Raw genomic sequence first — 27,331 nt, forward strand, 5'->3', positions numbered from 1 at the left:
TTCTGTACAACCAATTTTTCCAGTCGTTATACAATTATATTTATTGTATTTTAAAATTGTATTATAACATTTGAGATTAAATAAATCTAGCACCACTATGTATAACATCTTGCATGTTTTCAGCCTTATTGAACTATGGTGGAGAATCATAACAGCAAACAGAATGTACTCCTTTATTGGTTTAGTTTGAGCAGGCACAGGGAGTGGGCAACTGGCTCTGACCCTACTCATTTTCAATCTAGTCCATCACTGTGAGAGAGAGAGAGAGAGAGAGAGAGAGAGAGAGAGAGAGAGAGAGAGAGAGAGAGAGGAGCAAACTGAGCATGCTCAAGCCCTAGCCCTGGAGGTTTAAGATGAAAACAGGAAGTCTGATACAGAAGCCCATGAGTACACAACAGAAGGAAAGAAATGTGGTGTTTCTTTTTACAGAGGACTCAGAGCAGCATTACTTTGAGGGTTTACTGGTGTATTTATATAGACCTTTCTGATAAAGCTTACTTAGTTGTTACCTTTCCTTCTCCTTTAAGCAGTTAGATTGCGTAAAAATGTCTTATTTTGCTATTCGGTTGTGCCTTCAGCAAAAAAAATTATTTGGTTATTTTGTTTGGTCTTCCCTACTTCTCTTCCTATACTTTATGCTGGCATTAGTCTTGGAAACACCATTTTTAACAGCAATGAAGGGTCACATATGTTATGTATGTATGTATGTATGTATAACTTTTTTTCTATAGCCTTGTTAAGGAGTGCACAGCGCATAAAAGTACAATATATATAACAGTATAAATGGGGGAGACAAATCACATAATAAATATATACAGAATCATAGGGCAAAGAGTTTTGTGGTAAGAGACGTAGTGGGAAGGAGGTCCCTGCCCAGTAGAGTGCCCAGTAGAGCTTACAGTCTAAGTGGAGGCTAACATACAGACACAAATTCGAGATGAAAAAGTGCACAAGGTAAGGCATAGTCAGTAGGGACAGGACTAGGCTACTGTTCTAGTGCTCCAAAGGGTAGACTCTTAGTTTTTTCTTGAAGAGATTAAGAGAGGATTCCTTATGGAGGAATTCAGGGATGGAATTCCAGAGGTAAGGAGCAGCAAGATAGAAGGGTTTGAGATGAGAGGTGGCAGTGGATGTGGATGGTGTGAAGAGTAGGTGACTCTGAGAAGAGAGGAGAAGATGACCAGGAACGTATAGTGAGACAAGAGAAGAAATGTAGTGAGGAGCAGAGGAGTGAAGGGCTTTGAATGTTAGTAGAAGGGTTTTATATGCTATCCTTTGCTTAACAGGCAGCCATGCTAAGGATTTTAGTTGGGGTTGAGCAGGTTCCCTTTTAGGAGAGAGCAGAAGGATCCTGCTAGCAGAGTTTAAGATTGAATGGAGAGGAGAGAGATGGGAGTCAGGAAGACCAGTTAGGAGGATATTGCAATGGTCTAAACGGGATAAGATAAGGGCATGGATTAGTGTTTTAGCTGTTGTTTGTGAAAGAAACGAGTGTATGTTGGCTATATTGCGGAGGAAGAAACGACAGGTTTTGGCAGTATTATTAACATGATTAGAGAAGGAGAGGGACTGGTCAAAGATGGACCCTATGCAGTGTGCTAAGTTAACTGGGTTAATAGTCATGCCATTATTAGTAATAGTGAAATGAAGAGAAGGGCTCTGTTTGGGTGGAAATACCATGAGCTCAGTCTTGGCCAAGTTGAGCTTGAGGTGGCATTGATTCATGCAGGAAGAGATAGCTACAAAGCAGTCTGCTATCTGGGTTTGGAACGTCAGAGGTTAGTGAGGGAGTGTCTAAATATATCTGAATGTCATCGGCATACTGGTGATATTTAAGACCAAATGAAGATATAAGGTTTCCTAAAGAGAGTGTGTACAAGAAGAACAACAAAGGACCTAGTACAGAACCCTGAGGCACCCCTACATTAAGATGAACAGGAGGAGAGAAGTTGTTTGCAAAAGGAACAGAGAAGGAGTGGTCAGAAAGGTAGGAAGAGAACCAGGATGCAGCTTGAACAGCTTGATCACGGATACCAATTGAATGGAGAACATGCATTAGAACAGAATGGTTAACAGTATCAAAAGCAGAAGATACTGTAAGTCCAGGAGATTGAGAATAGAGAAATGCCCTTCAGCCTTATCAGTCTGGAGATCATTTACAACTCTACATAAGGCAGTCTCAGAGGAGTGTGCAGGTCGAAAGCCAGACTGCAAAGGGTCAAGCAGGTTATGTAGAACATGCTGGGATATCTTGGACTATTGGCCTCAACCAGTTTTGTTGTTGTAGCACATGTATCACATGTAGTATGTTTGTTTTCCTCAGTGTCTGTGTGCCCTTTATCCCAGCCTCAGTGCATGTATACCATGGCATTGGGGATGTTTGGGGATGTGACGGACTTTATCTTTGTGCCAAAAAAGTTTAATTGTATTGTTCAGACTCATCAAAAACTCTAGAGAACATCTAATATGGTAAAGCAATGTTAGCATGTTCTGTCATCCTGGCCTGAGCAGCTATATGTCTCAAATGAAGTCTCACAGGCTGAAATTGAAAAACAGTTAAGTTTCTTCTCTACTGCTGAGGAAGTCGCTGATCTGTCAGCTATACCCGTCTTACCAGTTCCTGTCCATGGTTTATATAAACAGAGGGGACACAGGGATCTCTTTCTGGACTCTATCATAGCAGGATAGGAAACTGCCAGAGGGTCTGAGGTGGGGGTAGGCCTCTTTTCAGAAGTCTGAGATCATCTCTAAGATAACCATACTGTAGCCATGGTATAGGGACCATGTGAATGAGGACCACACAGAGACAGTACCCTGTCATATGATACCTCAAGGGTATTAGATAGTCAAGTCTAGTGAGCAAGAGCAGCCCTGTGCTCTACTAAAGAGATGTCATGAAATTATCGTTTTCCAGCAAACATTTACCTAGTGTATTGACCAGAGTCTGGAAAGGGGACTCTATACAGTATTTAGAGGCTTCCACTGGAGGGATCCATTTCAATTAGGTGTCTATCTTGTTTGGAAAGATTAAATTCCCATTGTTTTCATCTCCAATCAGGCTGGGTGTGTAATTACACTGTGTGTGCCCATCTGTGAACTCACATCACATAAATTTATCTCAACCATTAAATGTCCCAAGAAAGTACTTTTTGTTGAGTAAAACTTCAGTTCATGGTTAAGAACCATTGACGACCATTTCTTTTCTTCACAGAACCTAAAGTTACAGTGCAACATTAACACCTTTCCTCCAGACACTTTCTACTGAGAGCTTAGCTGAGAGAAAGGGTCACAAAGCAACTAACAAAATTTGGTAACCCCCGTGTAGAAAAAGCAAAGTCTGAGGAGAGATAATTACCATTGCCAATCTAGGAGTAGGTATAAGAGTAGGACAACGTTATATCAGACAACCTGGCAGGGCTGGCATCTGAGGTTCAACAAGGGTAAACACGCTAAACATTGGGGAAAGGTGCTAAATACGTAATCTCCAGGTCTAGTTACCAATAGCAACCAATCAGATGCTTGGGAAAGTAAATTTTACCTGCTAATTGGGTTCCATAAGTTGTTGAAACTGGAGCAAACACCAAACCTGTTATTATATTACCCCTTAGAGTTTCAGATGTGTAGATAGGCAAAGGGCTGAGGAAATAGAACAGGAGATGCCATTTTTGATAGAAGACTAAACAAAACAAAAGGTCAAGCAAATACCTAGCTCAAGTATAGAGCAAATTGCAACAGGTTATACAAAAATTACCAAACCAAATGTCCTCTGTAAGAAACTAACCATATTCTAGAAACCAAGATTTCTACTAACAGAACTTAAGATGACTAAAATAAAAAGCCACATCAACCTGTAATTGTATACAATCCACAAAGTATCCAGGAATTAGTCCCATTTGTTGGGTGTAAACACGTTCAATGCAAGAAGTACAGAACAGGCTAATCCAGCAATGGCCACCACTAATGCAAAAAAGTCACGTCTTTGCCATGAGATGGTTAGACTCACATGAAATTAAGACTGGGCTCTCATGGCAATTTAATAGTGACCTTAAATCATATACAGTATTATCAATATATACTGATGGGAGTAAAAGTCATAATGTGTACCATTTATATGGAAATAAAAGTGCTACCATTTAAGAAATGACCAAGAGCCTTCATTGTCTTCTTTTCTTCTGAAACTATTTTCAGTTCTGTAAATTTGTCTTGGGGGAATGGCTAAACTCAGGAGATATTCAGCACTAATGTAAATTGCAGTTGATGAATCGTCGTTAATGAGTTTGTTCCCAAAAGCATACTCCATATATATATATATAAATAGCGTAGATATCCTGAAGCTGTGTATGTTACACTTACAGAGACAGTGCCCATGTGAGACTATGGACTTCTAAAAAAGTAACTGGTTTGTATATTAGAAATGATTCTCTGTAACAGATGGAAATCCTGGAGAATCACTTGGCTCATCCTCTGTTTGGCCTGGATTTTAAGTAGGTTCTCTAAAGAAGTGTGTGCATATTTCAACTCCACAATAGGATGCAACCTGCCAATTGAAAACCTTACTGGCTCCATGAGTCGCCCAGGAGACGTTATTATTGGGGGAAGCTTCCCAGTTCATTTGGACAGAGTCTACAATGACCTCCACTTTAATAGCAAACCCTCAGAGCTACAGTGTAAGATGTAAGTAACACAATTCTGTAGTCTATTGTTATTGTTTGAAGCCACTGAGATGTTCTGTGACCATATAAAGATACAAGGCTGCAGGCTGAGTTATACAGGGAACTCTGAGTATCACTCATGTATTATAAGGGATAATGTACCCCCTACTGTAAATGATAAGGATATTAGAAGTCACTGAGGGGTTGTTCTGTGACCATATAAAGACACAAGGCTGCAGGCTGAGTTATACAGGGAACTCTAAGTATCACTCATGTATTATAAGGGATAATGTACCCCCTACTGTAAATGATAAGGATATTAGAAGTTACTGAGGGGTTGTTCTGTGACCATATAAAGACACAAGGCTGCAGGCTGAGTTATACAGGGAACTCTAAGTATCACTCATGTATTATAAGGGATAATGTACCCCCTACTGTAAATGATAAGGATATTAGAAGTCACTGAGGGGTTGTTCTGTGACCATATAAAGACACAAGGCTGCAGGCTGAGTTATACAGGGAACTCGGAGTATCACTCATGTATTATAAGGGATAATGTACCCCCTACTGTAAATGATAAGGATATTAGAAGTCACTGAGGGGTTGTTCTGTGACCATATAAAGACACAAGGCTGCAGGCTGAGTTATACAGGGAACTCTGAGTATCACTCATGTATTATAAGGGATAATGTACCCCCTACTGTAAATGATAAGGATATTAGAAGTCACTGAGGGGTTGTTCTGTGACCATATAAAGACACAAGGCTGCAGGCTGAGTTATACAGGGAACTCTGAGTATCACTCATGTATTATAAGGGTTAATGTACCCCCTACTGTAAATGATAAGGATATTAGAAGTCACTGAGGGGTTGTTCTGTGACCATATAAAGGCACAAGGCTGCAGGCTGAGTTATACAGGGAACTCTGAGTATCACTCATGTATTATAAGGGATAATGTACCCCCTACTGTAAATGATAAGGATATTAGAAGTCACTGAGGGGTTGTTCTGTGACCATATAAAGACACAAGACTGCAGGCTGAGTTATACAGGGAACTCTGAGTATCACTCATGTATTATAAGGGATAATGTACCCCCTACTGTAAATGATAAGGATATTAGAAGTCACTGAGGGGTTGTTCTGTGACCATATAAAGGCACAAGGCTGCAGGCTGAGTTATACAGAGAACTCTGAGTATCACTCATGTATTATAAGGGATAATGTACCCCCTACTGTAAATGATAAGTATATTAGAAGTCACTGAGGGTTGTTCTGTGACCATATAAAGGCACAAGGCTGCAGGCTGAGTTATAAGGGATAATGTACCCCCTACTATAAATTGTAAGGATATTAGAAGTCGCTGAGTTCTGTGTCCACATAAAGGCAAAAGGCTGGAGGTTATACAGTACATGCTAGAGAACTCTGAATGTACTCTCAGGGGCAAATTTATTAAGGGTTGAATTTCGAGTTCTCGAAATTCAAAAAAAAAGACAAATCAAAATTTATTTAAAAAATCTAATTTTTTCAATTTCAAATTTAAATTAATTCAAGTTTTTTCAACAAACTACTCCAAATTGATTGTAAGACGCCCCCCCATAGGCTAAAACACCAATCTGGCAGGTTTTAAATGGTGAATAGACATATTCGAATTCTTAAAGGGACCGTACATGGTAAATTTGAAAATTCGCATTTTTTTAAAAACTTGAATCAAATTTGGACTATTCCCTAGTCGAATTACACTAAAATAAACTCAAAAATTCAAAATTTGAATTCAAAATTCGACCCTTGATAAATCTGCCTCTCAATGTCATTGACATATGGTAGGAGCACACAAACAGTAATTTTGGAATAGAAGAAACAAAATATTAGTATTATGATTTATTATGATTATGTTTTAAATAAATAAACTTGCAGGTCTTTGCCCTTATGCTTTCAGACAGATAATGGTGAATTTTAATTAAATAAATACATATACGGATATACACATTAGAGATGCAACAGCTGCTCTATTTATTATGTTTCTTCTTCATCTCCTTCTTCTTCTCATTCTCCATCTTAATGATCTTCCCAGTCTCAATGGTTCTTCTATTTTAGCATCATCTATTTCCCAATAGCAGAAGCTGATCAGCTATAGCCTTATTCTCCTCACAAAGGTAGTGTGCTCCATTTCTCATATAACACAAAGTGATTTCAGGGAGCTTGATAGACAGGTTTCCCTGAGAAGATACATGTATCATCAGTCAAAATATCATCCATATCTAAATATTTTAAGTAACATTTTGACTTGCTGCCATTCTGTGCTTTCATCCCAGGTTTGGTACTGGTTATTACCAGATCATGCAGGCTCTAATATTTGCTGTGGAGGAGATTAACGCAGACCCTGAACTCCTTCCTAACATCACACTGGGTTTCCAGATTTTCGATACGTGCACTACTTTAAAAGAAGCAGCAAAAGGTACTCTTTGGATACTGTCAGGAGGACAAGTAATAACTCCCAATTATCACTGCCACAAAGGAGCTCCTCTTGCTGGTATTATTGGTGACTCCGGTTCCACACGATCAATTCTTATGGCCCAGTTCTTGGGACTCTACAGATACCCACAAGTAAGCGAATATAGTTTTGAAAATGGCTTTTGCACAAATGGTCCTTTAACTTTTTAGCACATTGTGCCGTCATAAACGACACGTCCATTCCCAAGTACCAGGGTTAGGCTATGATCTCAGCAAATCCCAATGATTCCTCAAATTTCCCTCTGCATCAAGCCATTGTTGGTGATATTGGATGATAAAGCAAATCCTCTATTTTGAAGCTTAGCTTTTTTGGTATATAAGATATCTTCTCTAGGGGTTTTGATTTAACTCTAAGATTACATTTTCTACCTGAACAATACTCACCTCCCAAATCATAAAGATGTCATCCACAAATCTTAACCAGAGAACCACATATGCTTCGTCCATATGAGCCTGATGATCATAGATATCAGTCCCTTCCCATCATCCCAAATGCAGGCATTCATAGGTAAGGGCAGAGGTGGCTCCCATGGCCGTCCCCCTAATTTGCATGTAGTGCTTTCAATCATATTGTTTAAAACAAACTTCAATAATTCAAGAAAAAATTCCGAGTGTTCCTGAAATTTTTTTAGACTCCAGCAAAAGCCTGCACACCTTCAAACCCACCTTGTGTGGGATAGAAGAGTACAGACCCTCTACATCAAGGGTTACCAATATTGCTTCACTTCCAATAAGAGTCTTGGACCATTAGTATCTTTAACATAGGACAAAATTGTGTCTAGGAATGGGCGGAGACACAATAGCGACTCACTTTTTCTGCCTCACTCCCAATCCAAGACATTATTGGGCACTCATGGAGTGACCTTAAACTTTTGGGAACTTTGGGGATTGTATAAAATGTTTGAACCATTAGATGTTTAACATACAATACATATACTCAAACTTTTTTTTTTTATATTTTTTATTTATTTATATTTTTCCAGTCCAAGGCTCTCTGTAAAGTCTCCTGCAAGCTGCAATTGATATAATTTGTTTGGTCTCTATAAAGTCAAACATACTGATCCATATCTACAAGTTGTCTTCTTACCTCTAACACATGTCTGGGTGGTCTAAATGAGGAGTACAGCTGTACACGCTATTCTGGAAATATACATTTATCTGTAAATAGGTTTTGGATAGGTGTGAATTGCCACAACCAATAGCAGACACGAAAAATGTTGGGAAGTTTTTATTTAATGTGGTATATTCTATTGTGAAAGGTCACCAAGTGAGGGTGGAGAAATATGGGGTGATTGGATAAAAAGAAAAAAAACAATGAATGTTGGGTAGCCCTCGCTGGTGTTGGTAGGAGGGAGCCGACAGCTCACAAAATGTTATGCATTGCCACTCCGTTCTGGAGTTTGCGGTCTGTCCTTCTGGCCTTTTAAGTGGTTGCAAATGCACAGGGCGGACAGTTATACTTAGCGTCCCCCGAAGCATTTCACCATGAATCTTTGGTTTTGGACTTTGACAAACGATCTTCCCCTTCAGTGCCTCGCTTGGCCGAATGGATTTCAAGGCTTGACTCGGTATGTTCTCAGACTTCAGTTCCTTCTATTCCTTGTTGGCTCAGTTGCTTGGACAGACTTCCTTGGTAACAACTCGGCTTTCTCCTGTTCATTGTGAGTTCTATTAACCCTTGCAGGACTGTATCTCATGCTACACTTCTCCTGCTAAAAGACTGTGTTATCATGCTTACTGAACCGCAACACTCATCCTGCTAACAGTTTGTATTTCTGCAACACTATTCCTGCTTAAAAGACTGAGCTAACAACTCTTGCCACACTGTGTATCCTAATCAATGAATGAACACGCACTCCTGCAGCCAGCCGGTGAGGTAAAAATGAAGCTTTATTCCATGCTGCTAAAAGTCACACGTCCTAACACGTAATCATACAGTAGGTACAGATGTGAGTAAAACGTTAAAAGTTTTTAGATCAAAGGATATGAAGTCCGGATTAACCCTACATAGGCTGCAAGAGTTCGTGTTCATTCATTGATGTGTGTTTTCGCCTAAAGCTACGGGATCGGGTCACGGCAGCCGGGCCAACTACCGGACTTGGTGAGTGCGTTATGGGCTGACTTCATTGTAAAAATTGCCAGTTTGTATTGATATATCCCAAGGTGTCGGACCTCTGGGTTTTAACACCCAGGTCACTTCTCCTATTGGGTGAGCTGTAGTTCCACATTGACTTTTGTGGCTATAGAAATTTATGGTTCTGCTTTTAATATGTTTAATGGAGTTTTTATGAGGGATTAAAGCCGGCTATATTTCCTTTTTTCTTGTTTAAACTGTGTATCCTGCAAAACTATTCTGGCTAAAGACTGTGCTAATACCTTTTACTGACCTGTGTTACCCTACAAGCCAATCCTACCATAGACTGAGTGTTGTTCCTGGGTTGGTCGTACTTGTATTCTCTGCAAGAGGACAAGTACAACCCGACGGACTTGTCTATACCGGTATCCCTGTCAGGTCTGCTCTATGTGCCCCCAGTGGTAACCGCTCACTTACCTTGGTCTAGTCAGCCCTTCCCAGCTGGGTTGGTCGGTCCTCCTCTTGTCCTCGTTCTGGGCATACGGACCTCTGAAAGGGACCTCTGCATCAATTACTTGTGGAAAGAAGTTATCATTAAGATCATGCTTGTCTACTGTGAATATTGCCCGTCTACTGGGTGGTCCGCTGTTCTCTTCAGATGTCCCAAGGACTCTTCTCTCATTGTGTGAACACCTAGAAACCAGAGGTTCATCATTATAAGGTACTTACACTTGTCATGCTACTTAACAATGGATTCATAACTACCAAACATTAAAAATCAAACACAAAAGTGGCATCAGGAAAAGTTCGGATATTTTTATGGGTCATCACAGAACCTCACGCAGGGTGGAAAAAAGTACCTGCAGGTCCCCTGACAACATAGATGTTTAATACTGTGAATAGCCTGTCTGTGAGTAACAATGTTTTTAATGAGACAAAAATAAGGGAACTGTGTTACATAACGATTATAAGCTGGCACCTCAGTTGTGGCTTGGAGTCCTGCACTTGCAATTAGTGGGACTACATGATGATCACAATTGAGATCTGTGAGCCAGAAGTGTGAGTGTGGATTGGGCCGTGACTGAACTATAAATCTCATACTCCAATTTAGGAAATTTAAAAATAACAGTATAAGAGGGTTATTCTGTTACCAAAAAAGTGGGTATTGGTATTTATATACTGTACATCAAAGAACAGTGGATTCAATAAGCAAAAAACTTGAAAGGGAAAGCAAGTTACAAAATATTCACGGGTGCCATTTGCATGTGGTGTGGTGGGAGCTTCCTCCACAAAAACCTTACATTAAAGATATCTCCAATTGTATGTTAATAACTATAATCATGCTCACATTTTCTCATTCTGTTTTACAGATCAGTTATTTTGCCACCAACCCTGTTCTTAGCAATCGGAACCAATTTCCAACTTTTTTCCGTACCATTCCTAGTGATGAATTTCAAATGAGAGGGTTGGCTGAGCTTGTCTCTCATTTTGGTTGGACTTGGATTGGCCTTCTAGCTACAGATGATGACTATGGACAATTTGGAATTCAGATGATGAGAGAAAAATTAACAGACTCCGGAGTTTGTGTGGCTTTTATTGAGACTATCTTACTCGGACAGTCCAACAGAAATGCTCCTCATGTTGTCCGGATCATAAGGGAGTCAACTGCAAAAGTAGTGGTGGTGATAGCCTCTGATTCTGATTTTGTGCTTGTGGTAAACGAGGCACTGAGGCAAAATGTAACAGGAAATATCTGGATAGGCAGTGAAGGCTGGGCAAATTCTGCTCTACTATCTCATGAACTTTTCCAGGTGGTGCTAAAAGGTAGCATTGGTTTTGCTATCCATGGTGGCCGAATGCCAGAATTCACTAGATATCTAAAGAATCTCCACCCATCAAAAGATCTCAGCGACATTTTCATAAGGGAATTCTGGGCAATAACATTTTCTTGTAAGTGGTTAAGCTATGACAATAAAGTAGATTTGATATCCAATGATTCCATTCAAGTTTGTACAGGAACTGAAAATCTACAGAGCCTAATGACTGAAGAAGTTCATAGAGCATCTCTCAATGTCTACAATGCAGTTTATGCAATGGCTTGGGCTCTGCAAGGATTGTTTCATTGTACTTCTGGATATGGACCATTCCATGATGGGACCTGTGTGGATATCTCATCATTGCACCCTTGGCATGTGAGAATCAACTTTTCTTTATAGTAATTAAATAACATTATTGTATTATTGTGATACAGGCCTTTGTATTTTTGTGTTCCCAGGTTCTTTACTATACTAAAAAAGTAAACTTCAAGGCCAAAGGTGGACTTCAAGTATTTTTTGATGCAAGAGGAAATCCTCCAGCTATCTATGACATTGTGAACTGGCGTGTGAGTGCCAAGGGAGCACTGGAGCAGATTGTCATTGGCAGTTATGACTTGAGTGCTGCAGAGAACTCAATGCAAATAGAAAGAGATGTCATCAGATGGGCCAATAACAACACTCAGGTATGGTAGAAGAAGCAAGCAGCTGGGTGAGGCTAAAAGGAGCACTTATACTAACTTTGAGATCAGAAAACCAGTGAAAAATATACAGTAGATGTCTATAGCTCTTGTTTCAGAGAGCATATTAAATTCCTTTACCTTTACAGAGTGCCATTTTTTATGTTACTTACAATTTGTACTCTCAAGATTTTGCAAATTATCAAGGATGATGGCATATGGGGTTTAATTAAGAAGCTGCTCGGATGAGTAGTGAAAGTCTATAATGATTACTCAGCAAGTCCAGTTGTTTTAGAATTGCTTATATTAGATATACCATAACCTAGATGATTGAAAATCTTAATTGTCATACGGCATATGGGGTTGTTTTCCAGTTGGCATTTTTAACTGACCCAAGTTACCTTCACTTGAAAGCAAAACAAGTTGTTTTGGACTGAAAGACACAACTAATGATGTTATTTTTCATTTCTTATTCAAGGCAATGGAATGCACCAAGGGCTAATTTCAGATGCTCTTCAGATGGCTTTAGGGCCCTGCTCATAAACTGCCCTATTGACCAAAGTCTCCTATTTTCTTCACTTAAAGATCATTAACTTGAGAGATGAAAGCCCAATTTTGCCTCTTTATAGGTCCCTGGTAAGGCCTCACAGTGCAGTTTTGGGCTCCAGGTCTTACGAAGAATGTACAAAGATGTGCAACCAAATTGGAAATGGAAATGAAATTAAAAAAAACTATGAGGGAGGATTATCATGGTTATCATTATAAATAGATAGTGGGGGGGGGGTTCCCATAGGAAAGGTCAACAAACTAGAAGTTTATTTATAATACTGACAATTTATTCTAAAGCTAGCCGTGATTTGCTTGGAGGAAAGGATACTCCTTATTTACACTTTATTTACAGTACCAGGTTATATAAACAAAATTACTATAGCAGGTGTATCTGTCACCACTGGTTCCACATTGTCCAATTCTGGTTTCTATAGGTCCCTCAATCCATGTGCAGCCCAAGCTGTGCCTCAGGATTTAGGAAGGTCTTAATTACTGGAAATCCACTTTGCTGCTATGAATGTGCCCGGTGTCCTCAGGGACAGATTTCAAACCAAACAGGTACAGTATGTTAAATAATGTTTATGTATATTATTGAACAATATGTAACATACATACATACAAAGATTATATATCATTATTGTTCTTCAGATGCTGTGGAATGTCTTCCATGTTCCTGGGACACATGGCCCAATCTACAACAGGACAGATGTTTACCAAGACCTACAGAGTTTCTTTCCTATGAAGAACCTTTGGGTTACATCTTAGCAGCCATCGCCAGCACCTCTTCGATTATTCCACTTTTTATTTCAGTTGTTTTTATTAGTTACAACAAAACACCAATAGTCCGAGCCAACAACTATTCCCTCAGCTGCCTTCTCCTGCTCTCCCTGTTCCTCTGTTTCCTTTGCTCCTTATGGTTCATTGGTTACCCACAACCTGAAAATTGTCTTCTGCGCCAGGTGGCATTTGGGATGGTTTTTGCTCTCTGTATCTCCTGTGTTCTGGCCAAAACCATCACTGTTGTCATTGCCTTTAATGCAACTAAACCAGGCAGCAGGTTAAGAAAGTGGACAGGGGTGAAGGTGTCCTACTGTGTCATTGTGTTGTGTTCCTTTCTTCAAATTATCCTTTGTGCCTTTTGGTTAATATTCTCTCCTCCCTTTTCTGAACTTGACACTGACACAAAACCTGGAGTCATCATTGTTAACTGCAATGAAGGGTCACTCACTGCTTTCTGGTGCATGCTGGGATACCTTGGACTCTTGGCCACCATCAGTTTCATTGTTGCCTTCTTGGCCAGACGACTCCCTGACAGTTTCAATGAAGCCAAATTTATCACATTCAGTATGTTGGCTTTCCTCAGTGTCTGGGTGTCCTTTATCCCAGCCTATCTCAGTGCAAAGGGCATGTATACTGTGGCAATGGAAGTCTTTGCCATCTTGTCTTCCACGTGGGCTGTGGTGATCTGTATCTTTGTACCAAAATGTTTCATTGTATTGTTCAGGCCCAGAATGAACTCCAGAGAACATCTAATGAGCAAAGGTAGCGTTCAAAAGTAAATGATCCATCTAATTTACTATATATTGACAAAGATCAAAATTATGCCATAAACCATAATTGTTTTACTTCCAATACACAAGTGATGATTAGGAACTATGTCTATGAAAACTCTCATTTATCCAGGTCGGGATATACAGTAACTTGTAGAATTAGATCAAAGGCAACTGGACATTTAGAATTTTTCTTGAAAAAGTTTTGCCACTCTTCTGAGTGGCTTCTCAAGTTCAACTGAGTGGTAAGGAATTCCCAGGAATTTAAACCTTTTGCCCTGTATGGTCAGATTTCTGGTAATAAAAGGCCATAGCGTAACAGGGTACCTCCAACGTGGATGGACGAGAGTGAGAGTGTTGTGTACCACTAGGGGGAGCTGCTTGTCTAAATGTTATTGCTATGTACTCTTTCTGTTAGTGGATGTGCTGTTCTAGCTTCATTTCTGTTTTTTTGACTTCCTTCTTGAAATGCATGTACATAGTTGCCATGTTGGAGCTCGAATAAACCAGTTGTTTAAGTATAACCAGTGAGTCTTGCACAACTTCCACTTTGAGCACAGTAGTCCAGTTGCCTTTGATTAATTCTACTAGAAACAGTAAAGGAATTACTTCCCAAAAGGCGACTTCAAGACTTATTTGTTTTGGTTATGAGTATCAACAAGATCAATGCATCTTCCCTGGTCACACTCCCTAACTTACATGTTTTAATGAATGAATGCCTTCATGCCTCCCTCAGTGCAGCTCCATTTTGGAACACAAAAACCTGTGCATGTGTGCATATGATTTTTTTAACCCTGCCCCTTCGTGTGTAAATGGGCCATACTGTGTCAAATATTTGTGAAAATTGGACCTTAAATGGTGTCACCACTAAAATAGTGTTAAGGTGACCTTTATTATAATCACATACCGTATATACTCGAGTATAAGCCGACCTGAGTATAAGCCAAGGTACCTAATTTTACCTACGAAAACTGGGGAAACTTATTGACTCGAGTATAAGCCTAGACACAACTACAGCCCAGCAGCGCACATTCCGCCAAAGCGACCCCCCAGCGATCAACCGGACTTCTTTGCAAAGTTGATGGTGACAGAGAATTGCCAAATGGATTACTGTGTGCATTGTCCCACTGTCCCACTACCATGTGCAGAGGGTGCTGTGTGATATTGCCATCACTGTTAAGCTTTTGTATAACCAACAGAGGTCGCTGTGTGATATTGCCATCACTGTTAATCCTTCAGAAAACCAACAGAGGGCACTGTGTTATATTGCAGTCACTGTTAATCTTTCATATAACCAACAGAGGGCGCACTGTTATTCTTTCATATAACCAACAGAGGGCGCTGTGTGATATTGCAGTCACTGTTATTCTTTCATATAACCAACAGAGGGTGCTGTGTGATATTGCAGTCACTGTTATTCTTTCATATAACCAACAGAGGGCGCACTGTTATTCTTTCATATAACCAACAGATGGCGCTGTGTGATATTGCAGTCACTGTTATTCTTTCATATAACCAACAGAGGGCGCACTGTTATTCTTTAATATAACCAACAGAGGGCACTGTGTGATATTGCAGTCTCTCCCCAAGCAAACTGTTGGTATAGGAATGATTAAAAGTGACTGCAATCTCAGCTACTGCCAGCTGACTCGAGTATAAGCCGAGGTAGACTTTTTCAGCACATTTTGGATGCTGAAAAACTCGGCTTATACTCGAGTATATACGGTATATCATATCTAATACATGGTTGTATACCACTTTAAGCTAAGTCTTTTCTCTATTACCAGAAACCACATTGTATGTCAGCATGACACTAAGCACCATCCTTTTCTATCAGCTTAAACAAACAACTTATGCCTCTGTTCAAGGTTGGTCCCATTACACAGGACTAGGTTAACGGTCATTGAATACTTGTTATTTCTGAATCTGAATACTCTTTTCTAATTGGTTATGGTGGGAAACCACCCTAACCCACCTTAAAGCATAATCATTAACTAATTCTGTATGTACTCGACCTATAAATAAATGGTCTGTCCACCAATATGGTAGAGCAGAACAATCCCTTCTTGTACTTATGGATGACCCTAACAGGCAACATGCTTGGAAGTACACATGAAAATGCTCTGCTAACATTAATAGATAAAAGAGCAGTGCAAAGGGTTGATTTGAAAATTGAAAACTACCAAACTATCATGCCTCTTAATCACACATCTCTTGTGTAGCATGTCCACATATGGGTTCCAGGAGAACACAAAGAATTAGAACAAGATTTTGATATTACTCAAAACAACTCTGAGAAAAGCATTAGTGTAAAATTGTTGATTCTTTGGCACATACACTATCCTTTTCAACTGGAACCCATCTCTGTCTCCCCTACTGTATGAGTATGAGTGCATTGTGCATTAGATTCCCACTTTCTTTTCCTTATGTTTTATATAACGTTTATATTTGTTTACTGCCAAAGGGGTAAGCAAAATGTTACATAGTTACATAGTTAGATTGGGTTGAAAAAGATCAAAGTCCATCAAATTTAACCCCTCCAAATGAAACCCAGAATCCAGCACACTGACCACTCCACATAAACTATATATACTCATACACTAACTATAGATTTTAGTATCACAATAGCCTTGTCAGTAGCGCCACTTGAGGGGGGCGGGCCCTGGTGCGTGACGCACAGCCGGGCCCTGCCCCCCTCCGTTCGGCCGCATTTGCCCATTTTTTCAGTGGAGCGTGAGCTGCCGGGGGCTTTGTTAAGAGTTAACTTCTTAACAAAATGATAGTCAGGGAGGAAATATGAGGTGGTTCTATGATACACTGAAGAAGAAGAGTGTTGGGTTAGCTTACCAGGCACCATATGGAATTTAGTGAATAGAGACTTCCAACAGAATATAATCTTCCTAAGTTAACATATAAAAGAGGTACAGTATCACACAAAGTTCTTTATGCCTCCTAAGATGTCCGTGATTAAGAGACACAATAGATGTTCCATTGTACTTTCCTGTATAACATGGAGAACTCAAAACCTTCATTATACAGATTCAACTTTTAGCTATTCTTCTCTAACTTGATGTACAATAATAATAATATCCCACAGGGATCCTCAACCACCTTAGCTTTCAACCACTATGTCCCATATGTTTTACTGCTGGATAGCTACAGTCCTACAGTTTTAGCTTCTTCCACTTCTATTACAGATCCCCCTCTATATTGTTAATCACAATGCAAAATTTTTGGGACAACCTGCATCTTTTCTGGAAAACACAAGCTAATCTGACATGGTATTGAGAGAAAACGTATCTCTCCCAAAATAGCGTTGGGCTGACATAGTCTGCTGGATGGAACACTCTGAAAATACTAACACCACTAATCGACCTGATCTTTCTAATTCTGTCCTTTCCCAAGTCACAGACTGTCTCTCTGCTGTCTCCTCCTGGATGTCACAGCGCCACCTGAAACTGAACCTTTCTAAAACAGAACTCATTATATTTCCTCCAAGATCTTCCCCTGTCCCTCAGATATCACTCACCGTAAACAACACCACCTTTCATTCCACCACACAGGCACGCTGCCTAGGAGTTATCTTAGACTCTCATCTGTCTTTTTCACCACACATTCAAACACTTGCAAAATCTTGCCGTATTCAACTGCGCAACATTGCTCAAATACGACCCTATCTCAGTTCAGAATCAACTAAAACACTGATTCAGTCTCTCATCATCTCCCGCCTTGATTACTGCAACTTACTCCTCACAGGTATTCCAACAAGTCACCTTTCACAACTCCAATCTGTTCTAAACGCGGCCGCTAGACTCATTCATCTAGCTCGCCGCTCAACATCAGCTGCTCCCATATGTATGTCCCTTCACTGGCTCCCAATCTCTTCTAGAATCAAATTCAAATTACTTACACTCACATTCAAGGCCTTTAATAATGAAACCCCTCCCTATATTTCATCTCTAATCTCCAAATACACTCCTTCACGAAACCTACGCTCTGCTTCTGATCTTCGCCTCACTTCTCCTCTCATCACTTCTGCCCATTCTCACCTACAAGACTTCTCTCAGGCTTCTGCTTTTCTCTGGAACTCTCTGCCACAAGCTGTCAGACTTTCTCCTTCTTTCCAAACTTTCAAGCGCTCCTTAAAGACCCATCTGTTTAAAGAGGCCTATTCGATGTACCTTAATTAATCATTGCTGTATCAAAAATGACAAAGTGTTTATACAATCCTAATGTCTCAATTGTACCCTAACCTTTTAGTTTGTAAACTCTAATCTCTAGGTCCTTCTAACCCTATTGTACTCTGTAATCCTTGTCTGTTATCCACCATTTATTCCCTGTTTGCTATAACTGCAGTAAAGCACTGCGTATCTTGACAGCGCTATATAAATAAATGATGATGATAACTGGCGGGTTTTTATAGCAGCTGCCTGTTATGGTGCCCTGCAATACAGATCAATATCTTTATATGTACATGCAAAACATGGACACTCTTATAGAGTATGTGAAGGCTCTATATTTGTAGGCTCATATCAGAGAGGGTATATACTTAGTTCTTTGGCACATGTAATATATATTTTATCTGATGCAAAATGCAGAGTGGGAAGTGCTTAAAGTGTGGTGTTGCAACTTATGTTTTATTATCATTTGGTGGCCATACTCTGATCTGGTGTTGGTATGTGCAAAGCACCTTGCCCTTTGGGACTGAGCTTGTACAGTCAAGAGATTTATATCTGGTATTAGCTTAGATTCCCTGGGCAGTATCAATAATTAAACATAAGTAATTCCTGACTTCCCACAGGCCTACTTATCTGTACAATGGTATAAAACCAGCAGAAGAAGCTCCGCTCAGCGTTCATGTGCTACTGCTTGGAACTGTGGCCGTGGGGAGACAATGAACTGCGTAAGAGAATCACTTTCCTGCATGTTGCAGATGATTCTATGTATTAAGATGATGTGTCACATTGGACTGTTTGGCTTATCAAAGGCAGGGTTTCTGTGTATCATGGCTATAGAGTTGTCCTCTTGTCTGGATGTCAACACTGGCTGCAACCTGCCCAATGAGAACCTTAGTGGCCACATGAGCCTCCCAGGAGATATAATTATAGGGGGGACATTTCCAGTTCATCTGGACAGAGTCTACGTGGACATTGATTTCATGAACAAACCCCCAGAACTCCAATGTCAGATGTAAGTAACATGGGATGGAACTATCAAAGGGATGGGTCACTGACACCAGCAATGGGATAATCTCAGAATATATTAACTGGTTCCGGAAAGCACCTGTAATATTGAAAGGCAACTAATAAACTACAGTATGTAAACGTTCCAGGCCAGGCTAAAGAACTAGGCACAAAGACTTCATTTTCTATTTCCATCAAAGGCACAGTTTAAACAGTATCTAGGTGACTCAAACCAGAGACAGTGGGGCATTTTGTGGAATATAGAAGATGCATTCTATGCAGATATCCTTTACATGTAATATCTCCTAGTGAGTGTCACACCCGCACCTTAGAAAAACATCAGATACAGTAAAATATATAGTAAACAGCAGAGTCAGGTCATTACCGATTTACCAGCTGGAGTCAGCTGTAGAAAGGTAACAGGGATTTTTTTTTGTATCTGGATCAGGAATACATTAATAAATACATTTATTTTCTATAATATGATGTACCTGGTACATGATGATAATAAAACTGAATAAATTCATATTAGTGGCAAAACAATCCTATTGGGTTTATTTGATGTTTACATGTTGTTTTGTATACTTAAGGTATGGTGAACCCAAATACATGATCCATAACCTTGTTATTAGCTAAAGCTAATGGTACACAGGGGTTTTTTTCATGCAGGCATAGAAAAACCAATGCACTTCCATCCAATCCTTGAGCGCATACATGGAGCAGATTTCTGTGTGAAAATCCATTTGTACCCTGGGTACCCCTGGAACTATAGCAGGGTGACACCCCAATGTTTCTATATATCTGTAACCTTGTTATGAGCTAAGAGGACCCAGTCTGAAGGTCAGTTAGGGGGAGATTTGGGGTGAGTGATTATTTGTGCCCTGGGTACCACTGGAACTATAGCAGGGTGACACCCCAATGTTTCTATATATCTGTAACCTTGTAATGAGCTAAGGGGGCCCAGTCTGAAGGTCAGTTAGGGGGAGATTTGAGGTGAGTGATTATTTGTGCCCTGGGTACCCCTGGAACTATAGCAGGGTGACTGTTACCCCAATGTTTCTATATATCTGTAACCTTGTTATGAGCTAAGGGGTCCAGTGTAGAGGCCAGTCAAGATGAAATTTGAGGCTAGTGCTTATTTGGGCCATGAGAACCCCTGGAATTATAGCACCAATGTTTTTAAAATGTTTATCTCTCTTATCTCTCTTGCTATGAGTTAGGATGGCCCAGCATGAAGATCAATTAGAGATTTAGGGTGAATATTTAAGATGAGCAGCCTAGATTTATATTTTCTTTATCTCTTTTTCTTTATTTCTTATCTTTACTTTTCAAGTACTTTCCTACTATACTTCCAGTATGTCTTTCACACCATTGCCTGGTTGCTAGGGAATCCTATAGCATAGGATAATTGAGTGGAGAGAGGGGGGGGAGTATGTGCTCCATAGCCTATAAAGGTAAAAATCTGACCCTGTCCAAACTTGGCCCACCCTAACTCAGCCCAATGGTTTGCAAATATTTTAAAACCTGTGCCTGATCTGCCAGTGATGGGTGGGGTAGTGACATTATATCACTGGAGGGGCCAGGATAGGGCAGGACCAACATCCTTGGAGGCGGTGATAGGAGATCACCAATGACACTGGAGAGGAGGGAACAGGGGAACACTCTGAAGGCAGTTTATAGTTAGAGGTATCTGAAACTCAAGTCAGGAGTGACTACAGAGGTTTATGTATCCAAACTGCCCCTGGACCTAGTAACTAATCAGACATGCAAGGGATTAGAGATAAGGGTTTATGGGCTGGCGGTATCAAGAAACTGGTGGGGTCTAGTGTCAAGTTGACACAACATTTTGAACCATATCCTTTATCATCTTTCTAGGTATGCAATTGAGTATTATCATAGCATGCATGCCCTAATATTTGCTGTGGATGAGATCAATGCAGAACCAGATATTCTTCCCAACATTACACTGGGCTACCGTATCTTTGATACCTGTATTACTGTGCGTAGATCAGCACAAGGGGCACTTTGGATGTTGTCAGGAGGGCAAGAAATCACCCTGAATTATCACTGTCATCAAGAGGCACCACTTGCTGGTATAATTGGGGACTGTGGGTCCACCCGCTCCATTCTCATGGCAGAAATGTTAGGACTGTACCGATATCCACAGGTAAATTAGGAATATTTAAATCTATTATATTTTATACAGGCTCTAATCTCTTCTACTAAAAGTCCGTCTTTGAGGCCATTGGCTAAAGAACATAAAAATTATTTTGCTAAATAATATGCAGTAAAAATACCCATACTGTATATATATAGTAAATTAAACAGAGTAAAAAAAAAGACCTCAATGGACAGACTGTAGATTTTTCTCATTTTGACCACAAATTAGTTCAGAGTCCTCTGAACTTCCACAATTTGATACGTACATGGGATGAAGTAAACAATGATATGCTAGGTTATTTTGTCATTATCAGTAACAACAATAAACACAATTAACTTTAATTCTCTGTTAACTGCATTCAAACAGATCAGTTACTTTGCAACAAGTCCTGTTCTGAACAATCGCAATGAGTTTCCTTCCTTTTTCCGTACCGTACCTAGTGATGAATTCCAGATGAGAGGCTTGGCAGAGCTGGTCTCTTATTTTGGTTGGACTTGGGTCGGCCTCCTGGCCAATGATGATGACTATGGCCAATTTGGAATTCAAATGGTGAAGCAAGAGGTACTGATGTCTGGTGGTTGTTTTGCTTTTATTGAGAACATTCTGACTGGTCTGCCAAATAGAAATGCTCCTCGTCTTGCCCAGGTCATTAGAGAGGCATCTGCAAAAGTTGTGGTTGTGATATCATCTGATTCTGATTTCGTTATTGTTCTTGAAGAACTAATAAGACAAAATGTCACTGGGACTATCTGGGTAGGCAGTGAAGGTTGGGCAAATTCTGCTCTACTATCTGATGAAAGATTCCAGGTGGTGTTGGTGGGTGCCATTGGTTTTTCAATCCATGGTGGACAACTCCCAGAATTCACAAAGTACCTCAAGAGTCTCCATCCTTTTAGAGATGTCCATGATTCATTTGTAAATGAATTCTGGGAGGAGGCTTTCTCATGTAAGTGGCTCAACCAGAATAATGTAGATAAACTCACTGACAATGTTACCATCCATGCATGTACTGGAAAAGAAAATGTTGAGAGCCTAGTGGTTGAAGAAGTTCACAGAGGATCTCTCAATGTTTACACTGCTGTTTATGCAATGGCACAGGCCCTACATAACTTGCATCAATGTATACCTGGATTTGGACCATTCCTAAATGGGTCCTGTGCTAACATCTCATCATTACAACCTTGGCAGGTAAGTGACTTCTCTTTTACATTTACTTTAATTTATTCCTTGCTCATGATGACTTTTTATTGACTGCACTGCTTTGCCTTTCCCAGCTTCTCCACTACATAAAAAATGTGAACTTCAAGACCAAAGATGGGGGTCAAGTATTTTTTGATGCAACGGGAAACCCTCCAGCCATCTATGACATTGTGAATTGGCGTGCAAGTGGCAGGGGAAACATGGATCAGGTTCTTGTTGGAAGCTATGACTTGAATGCTGCAAATGGGAAGACTCTGAATGTAGAGCGAGACTCTATCATTTGGACCAACGGAAATAGCCAGGTATGACAAGAAAACTCATTACCTATATTCACCCTACTATGGTGATATGAAGTATGACCAGAAATCATGCAAGGGATAGTATTGCAGATGTTTAAAGGTCTCCAACCATTGCTTTATTCTCTGTATTATAAAATATCAAACTTAGTAGTAAGGTTCTAATATACCTATATGAACACCAACACAGAATAAATTATATATACAGTAACTGTTCACCATTTGGCCAACTGTTGTCCTGTTTTATGAATTATTGGACCCTGCTGTAGTTTATTTACAGTTGATTTATCTGGATCAATCCATCCTCAGGTTTCTTCCTAACTCTGTCCCCAACCGCTCTTCTTTCTGGTACATGACTGTGTCATATTTTGCTGGGGGATCACAGAATACTGTAGTCACTGTGTTATATATTGCTGTGGTCAATAAATCATGAAATACGGGGGTCACTATGTCATATATTGCTGATCACTGTGACTTAAAATGCTAGTCTTAAATATTGCTGGGGCTACAGTGTCATGAATTTATCCCTGAAAAGCTATGAATTTTTGTAGCTAAAATATTTGGTACACAATTTTATACACAATTCTCTGTGCATTTTGAACTGCTTCAACCACTTGAGGGCCTACCTAAATCTCAAGCATTGAAGATGCACTTTAATCAAAAGTTTGAAAGCATGTGCTATATATATATATATATATATACTATAAATATGCACTATATATATATATATATATATATATATATATATATATATATATATATATATATATATATATATATATATATATATTTTGTATGTAGATTAATTCCCCAATATAATTTTCATAGGCCCCTATTTCCAAGTGCAGCCCAAGCTGCCCCTCAGGATTTAGGAAAGTGATTGTACCTGGAAAACCCCTTTGTTGCTATGAGTGCGTCCGATGCCCCCAAGGACAGATTTCAAACATAACAGGTACTTTACTATGCTGCTAAAAATACAACTGCTGTTAATAAACAGAATAAATATCAGTGTTGTTTTCCAGATGCTGTGGAATGTCATCCATGTTCCTGGGACACTTGGCCCAATCTACAACAGGACAGATGCTTACCAAGAGCTACAGAGTTTCTTTCCTATGAAGAACCTTTGGGTTACATCTTAGCTGCCATTGCTAGTTTCTCTTCTCTAATCCCTCTTGTTGTTCTTGGAGTCTTTTATTTTTTCAAAAAAACACCAATTGTGAGAGCCAACAACTATTCCCTTAGTTGCCTTCTCCTGCTCTCCTTGTTCCTCTGTTTCCTTTGCTCTTTAGGGTTCATTGGTTACCCACAACCAGGAAAGTGTCTTCTGCGTCAGGTGGCATTTGGGATGGTTTTTGCTCTTTGTATCTCCTGTGTTCTGGCCAAAACCACCACTGTTGTCATTGCCTTTAATGCAACTAAACCAGGCAGCAGGTTAAGAAAATGGACAGGGGTAAAGTTGTCCTACAGCCTCGTTGCGTTTTGTGCTTTAATTCAGTTATGTGTGTGCACAGTGTGGCTGATCTTCTCTCCTCCCTTCGATGAACTTGACACTGACACCAAACCAGGCCTGATAATACTTAATTGCAATGAAGGATCATCTACTGCTTTCTGGTGCATGCTGGGATATCTTGGACTCTTGGCCACCATCAGTTTCACGGTTGCTTTTCTGGCCAGACGCCTACCTGACAGTTTCAATGAAGCCAAATTTATCACATTCAGTATGTTGGCTTTCCTCAGTGTCTGGGTGTCCTTTATCCCAGCCTATCTCAGTGCACGGGGCATGTATACTGTGGCAATGGAGGTCTTTGCCATTTTATCTTCCAGTTGGGCTGTGGTGATCTGTATCTTTGTGCCAAAATGTTTCATTATATTGTTCAGACCCAACCAGAACTCCAAAAAACATTTAATAGTTAAAGACAGAGGCCATAAAAATTACTGATTATTTGTTCACGTAATAATTAGTTACATTTCTTATGAACTTTAGCATTCTCCAAGCACATGTAACACACATTTTATTTATATATATCTCAGAGAATCGGCACACCTATCTAAAAATAGGTCATGAGGACCAAAACGTTGGATTATGATATGATAAATAAAGAGATGAACAATTTTTACATGGGTGTGCCGATTCTCTGATATTCATGGATATATAGATATTTCAACCGTGCACCCCATTTATATATTTTGGCCTAAGAGTGCTGATACTCATTGGACTGATTTGTTTGTTTGCCTGGGTGCACGATCAATATAATATCTCCATCCATCCAAAAAAGATCAGCACTCTCAGGGCTTAAAAATATGAAAAAGGTTTTATTGAAAATAACACAGCATAGGACTAACGTTTCAGCCCTGTCCAGGGCCTTTTTCAAAGTGAAAAAGGCCCTGGACAGGGCTGAAACATTAGTCCTATGCTGTGTTATTTTCAATAAAACCTTTTTCATATATATATATATATATATATATATATATATATATATATATATATATATATATATATATATATATATATATATATATATATATTATTTATATTATTTAATCACTTGGACAGCACTCGCATTTACATTTAAAGTGTATTATATATATAAACCATCACAACAACATTTCACACATTTCTTAAGCCATGTGTGTAAAGGTTACCATCATCTTCCAGTAAAATGTTATTTAATTGTCCATCGCAGGAAGTGACATAACTTCATCATTCCTTATTCTCAGTGAAGGGTTCCACTATATAGATCATAAACATTCAGTTCACTTTATATTGCCTTAATAATATGATATAACAACTATAAAAGACATCCTTTATAGATACAAATACAAGTTGTAGTCCTTATTGAGACCTCTAGAATGAAGAGAAATCAATCTCTTTATCCACCATATTTATCTCTTCTTCTCTCTGAAGTTCCTTTTGAATGTTCAACCTCATTGCCAAGGTCCACTTTGAAGGTCCAACCTTTGGTTAGGGCAGGAGTGCCCTTACTATACTAATGCAAGGTCTATGTTTAATGATGATGTCCCATTATGATCTACATCCATAAAACATTGTTAGCATTCTGTTCCACGGAACATATTACTTAAATATTTATTTATGAGAACATTTATATTGCTAACAACTATATCTTATGAAACCTTCACATAATATATATCTGAATGAAAAGCATGAAACAGGAGGGTGATTAAGACAATTTTTTTGTTGATAGTGTCTTAAGGTCTACTGATCACCAGCTAAAGGTCTACTGGTAGATCCTGATCTACCTCTTGGGCACCCCTGGGTTAGGGTAATCAATACAGACAAAGGGAAACATTGGTAAATTTAGCCTTAGTTCCAAGAATATGTAATACAACAAATAAATATTCATCCCAATTTTAACCTGAAAATCAAGTTGCACTTTCAGATGAATCTAGGAGAGCTTTTGCTCTCTTAAAAAATAACTGCTATGAGAGAATCTTTAGGTGACTACAGTTGTGTCTCTTCCAGATCATATGAGGTGGAATTTGCATATAAATAAAGGTGTAACATAGTTTTTTGCTGGTAAGCTACAGTTGCTAGAGCACTTGAAAACACATCTAATAAATGCATGTTACAGGGCTGCACTGATTGTATTCATATTAAATTGTCAGTTTTTCTAGACATTTCACTGAATTTTAAAGTGCTTTGGTAACCCTATGTTGGAGTAATCCCAGGGACTTCAGCCATGACCATTAAGGAGCCTGGTTCACCCTACACATCCATCACCCTACAACAACATGCAGCTGGTCTTGATGCAAGTGTGGGTTTGTTTGCTTTGCCCAATACCATGCAGCATTCATCAACGCTGTCCATGCCACCCATTCTCTCTGTATCATACACTCCCTTCCCTCCCTAGTCATGGACAGAAATTTAGGTAGGGAGAAGTCTGGGGCTGTATGTACTTCTGTGGGAATCCAGCAGATAAGAAGTCCCTGTTGTAATTCTAAAGTCTTTCTGGTTCTTAGTTAACCTGTGAAACAATAAAAATAAAAATCCCTTAAAATTGTAGGATTTTGAAAGCAATGGTCTCAGAAGTTAAAATGGAAAAAAAAAACAGCAAGAAAACTTGTATACTTTCTACCTTTCTCATAGAAAAGATTTTTACAAGTTGCCACAAATGAAAGAAAAAGGAGAAGACCAGTTAATTAATTAAAATAAGCATGGAAATAAACGTATCTGTTCTTTACGTGCATGACAAAGAAAGATACATTAAAAGTAATGCTCTGTGTAATTTGCTGGTGCTATATTTATAAATTATGAAGAAGTAGATGATGATGATGATGATGTGTGTCATCTGCTGCTCCAGGTTTTCCATTCTCTCTTGACATAACGTAAGTTTGTGTAACAATACAGCCCATGCAAATTCTATAGGTATGTGATGTCATCTCTGAAAAACTATCATCTATACTGATGTGAAGTATGGGGGGGGCATTTTGTAAGGAAATAATTTATATTTGATCTCAGATTTTCCTCATACTCTGCATAATGACAGTCACTTGTTGAAAGGACCGGATACACCCAAAAACACCTTTGCTCAATCGAGCAACACAAATAAAAATGTATTCTGCTTAATATTTCAATATTAATGTATCACTGTTACTCCACATTGAGAAGTACTGTATGTTGGCAAGTTCATAGAAGCCAAAAA

General features: G+C 39.3%; 2 protein-coding genes across 2 annotated transcripts; both read left to right on the forward strand.

Moving 5' to 3' along the window:
* The first annotated feature begins 1,644 nt into the window (after positions 1-1,644).
* Positions 1,645-13,839, forward strand: LOC108710439 (extracellular calcium-sensing receptor). Its single transcript, XM_041585679.1, has 6 exons — positions 1,645-1,778; positions 6,965-7,256; positions 10,608-11,429; positions 11,513-11,737; positions 12,715-12,838; positions 12,929-13,839. Exons 1-6 carry the CDS (start codon positions 1,645-1,647, stop codon positions 13,837-13,839), a joined length of 2,508 nt encoding a protein of 835 aa, XP_041441613.1.
* A 6,908-nt stretch (positions 13,840-20,747) lies between these two features.
* LOC108710440 (extracellular calcium-sensing receptor) lies at positions 20,748-24,609 on the forward strand. Its single transcript, XM_018251578.1, has 5 exons — positions 20,748-21,180; positions 21,541-22,362; positions 22,449-22,676; positions 23,499-23,622; positions 23,693-24,609. The coding sequence occupies exons 1-5, from the start codon at positions 20,914-20,916 to the stop codon at positions 24,607-24,609; spliced, it is 2,358 nt and encodes a 785-aa protein (XP_018107067.1). The 5' UTR covers positions 20,748-20,913.
* The last annotated feature ends 2,722 nt before the right edge of the window (positions 24,610-27,331 follow it).

The sequence above is a fragment of the Xenopus laevis genome, chromosome 3L (genome assembly GCF_017654675.1).
Source record: "Xenopus laevis strain J_2021 chromosome 3L, Xenopus_laevis_v10.1, whole genome shotgun sequence".
Classification (NCBI taxonomy): domain Eukaryota; kingdom Metazoa; phylum Chordata; class Amphibia; order Anura; family Pipidae; genus Xenopus; species Xenopus laevis.

Bases quoted from the DNA above. Each gene is read 5' to 3' on its own strand.
- LOC108710440 (XM_018251578.1), top strand. From the start codon at position 20,914: ATGCATGCCCTAATATTTGCTGTGGATGAGATCAATGCAGAACCAGAT. The intron at 22,363-22,448 runs GTAAGTGACTTC...TGCCTTTCCCAG, and splicing joins CATCATTACAACCTTGGCAG to CTTCTCCACTACATAAAAAA. The intron at 23,623-23,692 runs GTACTTTACTAT...GTTGTTTTCCAG, and splicing joins ACAGATTTCAAACATAACAG to ATGCTGTGGAATGTCATCCA.
- LOC108710439 (XM_041585679.1), top strand. From the start codon at position 1,645: ATGAAGAGAAGGGCTCTGTTTGGGTGGAAATACCATGAGCTCAGTCTT. The intron at 11,738-12,714 runs GTATGGTAGAAG...TGGTTTCTATAG, and splicing joins GGGCCAATAACAACACTCAG to GTCCCTCAATCCATGTGCAG. The intron at 12,839-12,928 runs GTACAGTATGTT...ATTGTTCTTCAG, and splicing joins ACAGATTTCAAACCAAACAG to ATGCTGTGGAATGTCTTCCA.